The sequence below is a fragment of the Nansenia antarctica genome, assembly GCF_963989245.1.
Source record: "Nansenia antarctica genome assembly, chromosome: 2".
NCBI lineage: Eukaryota > Metazoa > Chordata > Actinopteri > Argentiniformes > Microstomatidae > Nansenia > Nansenia antarctica.
Genome location: NC_137675.1, coordinates 78,274,084 through 78,281,583, shown reverse-complemented (window position 1 = coordinate 78,281,583; position 7,500 = coordinate 78,274,084). Strand labels below are relative to the sequence as shown.

Here is a 7,500-nt window from a genome sequence, read left to right as displayed (position 1 = left end):
GCCTTGCCTTGTGTGAGTGAGTGTGTGTGTGTGTGTGTGTGTACGCACGCGCGACAAAAGTCTAATCCAATTGACCGACTTTCTTATGAAATAGACACAGTCACATGAAGTCAATTGGGTGTTCCCTTTCAGCCACTGAGTGAGTGTTTCAGTTGCAAATCAAGCACATAGAGCAGCCAACAGATATATTGCACATTGAAGATGATCTTCCTGCCATCACATGGATCATTGAATCAGACAATGAGCTGACTAGGTGTGGTGCCCAGCCACTGATGGGTTTTTATTGTCACCAACAGCCTTGTCCACTAGGCCTGTTGACTCCAAGCTCCAGGAGTGTGTTTATTGTCATCAAACCAGACATGTCATTACTGTTATATGTTCACGCACAAGCAGACCCAGCCCGCTGAGAGAACCAAAGGGGGTTGGTTTGGTGCAGATGTTGTTGAATCCAGTAAATGGTAAATGGACTGCACTTATATAGTGCCTTTTTTTGCTGCTCCAAAGCGCTTTACAACAGCCTCTCATTCACCCACACATTCACACACCAATGGCGGTTAGCTACCTTGCAAGGCGCCGGCCCGCTCACTGAGAGCAATTTGGGGTTCAGTGTCTTGCCCAAGGACACTTCAACATGTAACCAGCCGGGGCTCGAACCGCCGATCTGCCAACCATGCAATCATTAGACGGCGGCTCTACCTCCTGAGACACAGCCTCCCCATCAGTGACAATGATGCATAGTGTGATTGATTCTCTGGATCCCAGTTACAAGCCATTTAGGCATATAATAATAATAATAATAATAATAATAATAATAATACATTATTAAGCTCCGGACCTGGGGTGATGGGGCCTTTTCAGCCGCAGCCCCGTCCCTCTGGAACGCCCTCCTCAACCACATCAGACAGGCCAACACCCTGCCAACATTTAAACAGGCCCTCAAAACCCACCTCTTCAAGCTCGCCTTCACCAGTTAACCCTCGACTTTTGCTTTGTGACATGGTACATTATCATGCTGGAAGCAGCCATTAGAAGATGGGTACATTGTGGCCATGAAGGGATGCACATGGTCAGTAACAATACTCAAATAGGCTGTGGGCATTCAAGTGATGATTGATTGAGTGGGAACGTCACCACAGACTATAGACGAAGATGGAAGTATAGATACGAAGAAGAGCTCTGTGAGATTGAAGACTTTGTTGGGCGTCTTCAGGCAGATCTTCACTGGGAGAAGACTGGACGCGGCTGGGGGATGATGGACCAGGAAGACATTTACATTTACATGTTTGGCATTTAGCAGACGCTTTATTCCAAAGCAACTTACAATCAATACATTTGACTAAGCAAGTGAATCATCAATCCACCAGTCGTAGCAGGAAGAGTAATCCAGCTCAGGCCCGGGGCCATTGATAGAAGGAAAAACCTTCTTCTATCACCTTCTTCTAAACCTAGCCTTTTTTTTATTTTTATATATATATATATATTAGACACTGGAGAAACAGAGAAACAGTACAATTTTGTTTTTGTTTTTAGGGGGCACAGTAGAGGGGACAAGCAGGTGTCTTCAGGAGACGCAGTGCTGGGGGGCAGTAGATGTCTCAGGAGGAGCAGTTAAGGTGTAACCTGAAGAGATGGAGGTCTTCAGTCTACGACGGAAGATGGGTAGTGACTCTGCAGTTCTGACAGCCATGGGAAGCTCATTCCACCCGCGGGGAGCCAGTGTCGTGAAGAGACGATAGGTCCCACCAATAGATCACCGCCCACCGATAGGTCACTTCCAATCGATAGGTCACTTCCCACGATAGGTCACCGCCCACTGATAGGTCACTCCCCACCGATAGGTCACTTCCCACCGATAGGTCACCGCCCACCGAGACATCACCACTGGCTGCCACCACCATTCCATCTCCCAACCGACGACATTCCATCGCCGGCCATCGCCACTACAACATGAGCGCCCCCTGCTGCTGTGATGCTGCCGTTGCCACGGTCACCCTTTAAGCTCCCAGGGTTAACAGTGGTGTCCACTGACTGGCACATTGTGTAGGCTATGGACAGTTGGTCCTAGTAGCACCCCCTACTAGGGCCCCACCTCAGCATGTCAAAAGCCGTTTTTCAACGTGTGTTTAAGGCTTCTGACATGCTGAGTTGGGCATATGGGCATATGGATAGATTAAATGACAGTTCATCATCTATCCATATGCCCAGGTTGGCCGGCTAGCAATCGTAAGGTTGCTGGTTCGATCCCCGCCTTTGAGCAAGGCACTTAACCGCTAATTGCTCCAGGGGCGCCGACTCCACTGTCTGTGCCTGGAGCAACAACAAAAAATACCACATCCCAACAACTGATTGTTTGATTGTTTGAAGTCTATTGCATCATGGCAAATAAAAAGCATTTATATTATAATGTGGGACGTGTTCAATATGGCTTTCTTTAGGGTACAACTACCCTAAGGTGTGCACTAAATTCTTGTGATTTATTTTGTTCGTTTTTTAACATTTTTTTTTTAACTTATTATATTTTTAACTTATGTTTTTAGGTTGTTAATTATTTTGAATGAATAGTGCAATACAAATAAAATGCATTATTATTATTATTATTATTATTATTATTATTATTATTATTATTATTATTACTACTTTAGCTTACTTACCGTCAAGCATTGATTGGTGCAGCGAGGTCAGAGTTCACCATCTCCCTCCAGCAGACGCAGTCAGTCACATCTGAATCTACCAAGAAATGCGCGTAGGGCGGAACATTATTTACCACAAAAAGTTGGCCAAAAGTTGCGGGTCAAAACTAAAAGTTGAGGGTTAGAAGTTGCGGGTTTGTCTTCGTGTATTAGTCAGGTTTGCAGGCCAACACCATGTCGAACAAGATGTCTCAGCAGGTGGACCACGCCGCCGCCCAGGGTGACCTCCATTTTGCCGACGCCTTCCCCGGGGGAGACGAGAGCGACGGGAGCAGCCAGGACGACTGGGACGTCGGATTGTCACATGTGAAACAGGTGATTCATACATACACGTGTCTTTCTCTTATTATCTTGCATGTGGTCAGGTTGTCAGGTTGTTGCACGAGCCGGGAGCGGGTTAGCTAGCTACCATGTGCCAGGTTGATTGACAGGTTAGTTGGCTGCAGAGATGCATGGCGAGGTCGGCTCAGTGCACCCTGATAATGATGTCTGATGATAATAATAATGATGTCTTTTGAAACATTCATTAACATGAACCGCTGCCGACAAATACCCGCGACCCCCCCCCCATACCTGTCAACATTGGGATTTGAAAAGAAGGGATATCCCCCGCACGCCCCCGGGCGTGCAACAAGAATTGGGTTAACTAGTTCCTATGATTCCTATGAAGTGACTACAGGTGATCAGAATCAGATACCTGGTTGAAAGTAAAATACGTTGAACATCCCTGCATATATATACATGAAAACACAAAAGGGCATATCAATTCAGCACATTTATTTATACATGACTTGACACCATGATGTCAATGGGAAAAGAGCAGCGCAATGCTACCAGCGATCATTTCAAAACGGAGATAACCGAGATTGCGTTCGTAAATACGCTCTGAAAATCTGATCACCACTCATGGAATGCCTCTTGTCCAATCAAATTACTTGGTCCCTTTATGACGTTGCACCTAGTGTGCGTTCCAGCGCTCTCAGAGCAAGATTACCAACGCAGCCCAAGAAACGAGAGGAAACAAGTCAACTCCGACATGGATATAACGATTGTCTAACAATTAAGTGTTCAATTATATTATATTATAGGTGAAAAATACGGGAGATTTACGGGAAAATATTTAAACGGGAGCACAGCGGGAAAGAAAGGTAAAATACGGGAGAATCCCAAACGGGAGGGTTGACAGGTATGCCCCCCCCCCCCCTTTTTTTCCCGAAAGCCCCGAAAGCCCCGAAACCCCCCAACTCTCCCCACTAGCTCCCCTAGACCCGACCCCCGACCCCTTCTCCCCCCTAGACCCGACCCCTTCTCCCCCCTAGACCCGACCCCCGGCCCCTTCTCCCCCCTAGACGCGACCCCCGACCCCTTCTCCCCCCTAGACCCGACCCCCGACCCCTTCTCCCCCCTAGACCCGACCCCCGGCCCCTTCTCCCCCCTAGACGCGACCCCCGACCCCTTCTCCCCCCTAGACCCGACCCCCGGCCCCTTCTCCCCCCTAGACGCGACCCCCGGCCCCTTCTCCCCCCTAGACCCGACCCCCGACCCCTTCTCCCCCCTAGACCCGACCCCTTCTCCCCCCTAGACCCGACCCCCGACCCCTTCTCCACCCTAGACCCGACCCCTTCTCCCCCCTAGACCCGACCCCTTCTCCCCCCTAGACCCGGCCCCCGACCCCTTCTCCACCCTAGACCCGACCCCCGACCCCTTCTCCACCCTAGACCCGACCCCTTCTCCCCCCTAGACCCGGCCCCCGACCCCTTCTCCCCCCTAGACCCGACCCCCGACCCCTTCTCCCCCCTAGACCCGACCCCCGACCCCTTCTCCCCCCTAGACCCGACCCCCGACCCCTTCTCCCCGCTAGACCCGAGTGGGACATCGGATATTCACATATGAAAAGGACCCCGAACAATGAGGTGATAAATACACTTGTCGCTTTATTGTTTCTCTTATTATTATGCATGTGGTCAGGTTGCACGAGTTAGCTAGCTGTCTAGCCAGCTACCAGGTGCCAGGTTCAGGGCCGCTTGGGAGATATGCGAGGCCCTGTGCGAAGTCAGATTTGCGAGGCCTTTTATAATGATGTAGGCTACTGTTATAAAAAATAAAAAAATAAAAACGTACTTACTTATAACCGCGCGACACGCACGCACCGATATATTGCAAGAAATGCGCTCACATGCTGTGCTGATAGACAATAGCATATCTACTTATTTAGATAGTTTACAACCATGTTTGTTTCATTTCAAACCTTTTATACTCGTAAAGGATTAGGATTTAGGATAAAGCAGTCATCATACCCAACATTAAATACGCACAAGCCATTATTGACATGAATAGAGATGTTACTCACCACCATGTAGGCCTATCCTTTATGTTGAAAAGCTTACAGCAAAAGCAAAAAGACATGTCCCGTTTTTGAGAGTACACAAGCCACTTTCTTTCTATTTTTTCCCCATTTGGTAGTTTTCGGAGAAATAAAGTTTCACTAAAGTTCCTGTTCTCATTATTTTTAGGATAACTAAATCCAGGTTTCATCTTTGGAGGACCTCTTCTAATGATCACTTCTGTAACTGTAGAGTCCATATGTACCGGCCAATTACCAGGATCATCATACATGACATCTAACACCGTAGGCTCGTCTTGCTTTCCATCACTCTCAGCCCTGCTGCTGCTGCTCTGAGTAGCTCCATCTTCCGCCTCCGTATTCTCTACTTCGCCACTCCTGACCATCATCACCTGGGGCTGGGCAGCCCCGCTGCTGCCGGTGTAGCAGTTGTCCTCCTCCACCTCAGAGACATCATCTTTGCCTCTAAGGGGGGGCTGTGCCGTGCTACTACTAGCATTGCTAGTACTAGCAGTAACGTTAGCTTCTTCGGTGCTAACGGGAGCCTCACTTGTTTTTAGAAATGTTTCGAACGAACCTCTAAGCGAGGCCCTGAAGCCTTCCTTTCTTTTATTTGTATTTCTTTTTTCAGCACCCGATTAACATTTTCTTCCTCGGCCTCGTTCCCTCTGCATTTTGTCCGTTGCACTAAGCAGTCACTATGCACAACAAGTGTCAACGCGCGCCCAAAAATTATTTTCACGTTTCACGTAAGGTGTCATAGGGGGAAATTACTTTTTTCTGTTGCTAAGAATCTCCCTGTCCTACAGGTATGCTAGATTGTAGATGTATGATTGACTATGATTATCACATGTGTGAACATTTAGAAATGTATTAAAGGCAAAAATAATAATATGGTCCCTTGCCTGGCGCTTTGAAGGGCCTCGCCAGCCAGGGTACCAAAAAATAAATAAATAAATAATGTATTTATTTTTATTTTTTACCCTGCCTCACGCGAGGCCCTCCAAAGCGCGAGGCCCTGTGCCACCGCCCCAGCTAGCCCCCCCTTAAAGCGGCCCTGGCCAGGTTGATGTTTAGTTGGCTGCGAGGTGGGCTCAGTGCACCTCTAACCCTAATAATGAGGTATTTTGAAACATTCATTAACATTTACCACTGCGGACAATTCCCCGCTAGAACCCCCGACCCCTTCTCCCCGCTATACCCGACCCCTGACCCCTTCTCCCCCCTATACCCGACCCCTGACCCCTTCTCCCTGTTAGACCCGACCGTCCCCGTCCCCGCTAGACCCGATGATTCACAGCATGCATTTCTAATACAAGCATCTATATGTTCAGATCACAGATGCAGTTGTTCCAGATGCAGAGGACAGTGTCTCTAACTTGGAAAGGGCCGTTTCATCAGGAGACGTCCAGCTTGTTCAGCGGCTGTTGGACAACGGTACGTTTTAGCAACGTCCTCTTCAACTAGGCCTTCACAGGGTTGTAAGGGAATATCGGGATAAAAACATGTCTTCAAGTAGTCAATTAAGCATAGTTTGAAGTATAGTATGTATAGAGGACAGCTTAACATGTTGTGACTGACTTATTGTGTCTCTTTATTATTTCTGCTGTTATTATGTAATGTGTACTGTACATGTACATTATTATGTATTATGTTAGGACCCCCTCGAAAACGAGATGATACATCTCAAGGGGTTTTATCATAATAAAAGACATTTACAATTGAATTGTGTGGTTTAGCCTAACCTTTGACCTTCCCCTGTGGCAGGTGTGGACGTGGAGACCAGGCTGGGCCATGAGGAGTGGACCCCTCTCATGTGTGCCGTGCACGCAGCCCACTACGACGTCACCAAGCTGCTGCTGGACAGAGGAGCCAGCGCCAACTACAGTAAAGGTGGGAGACAGGTCCTTAGGGTTAGGGTCATTTAGTCATTCCAAATGTGAATTGACAACATACCGTACTTGCTGTGGAGTTGAACCGAAGCATTGAATCATTTCCCATTGAGTCAGCCTGCCAATATTTGGTAAATGGTAAATGGACTGCACTTATATAGCGCCTTTTTTGCTGCTCCAAAGAGCTTTACAACGGCCTCTCATTCACCCATTCACACACACATTCACACACCAATGTGGCCCGCTCACTGGGAGCAATTTTGGGGTTCAGTGTCTTGCCCAAGGACACTTCGACATGTGGCCAGCCGGGGCTCGGACCGCCGATCTGCCAACCTTGTGATCATTAGACGGCGGCTCCTCTACCTCCTGCGCCACAGCCGCCCCCTAATCAGACATTCATCTTTCATTCTCTCCCAGTCTCAGTCTCCCCAACCAATCAGAATGAAATATACCTACCCACCACTGACAACAGAGTCTCCAGAAAGAGAGAACATTGACTCGTGTTTGATTTGGTCTGATTATATTTTATTTGATTCGATTGGAGTTAAATGAGGTTTCCCTCACCTGACTCCAG

General features: G+C 48.1%; 1 protein-coding gene across 1 annotated transcript in view; it reads left to right on the top strand.

Moving 5' to 3' along the window:
- Positions 1 to 2,864: 2,864 nt before the first annotated feature.
- Positions 2,865 to 7,500, top strand: part of LOC308150670 (ankyrin repeat, SAM and basic leucine zipper domain-containing protein 1-like) — a gene marked incomplete at both ends in the record, with an annotated part of 31,254 nt that continues 26,618 nt past the window's right edge. Inside the window, 4 exons of the mRNA XM_080523475.1 lie at positions 2,865 to 2,989; positions 3,987 to 4,201; positions 4,432 to 4,557; positions 6,802 to 6,927. Of these exons, the coding sequence (XP_080379601.1) occupies positions 2,865 to 2,989; positions 3,987 to 4,201; positions 4,432 to 4,557; positions 6,802 to 6,927 (592 nt within the window). The remainder of the gene's footprint in view (positions 2,990 to 3,986; positions 4,202 to 4,431; positions 4,558 to 6,801; positions 6,928 to 7,500) is intronic.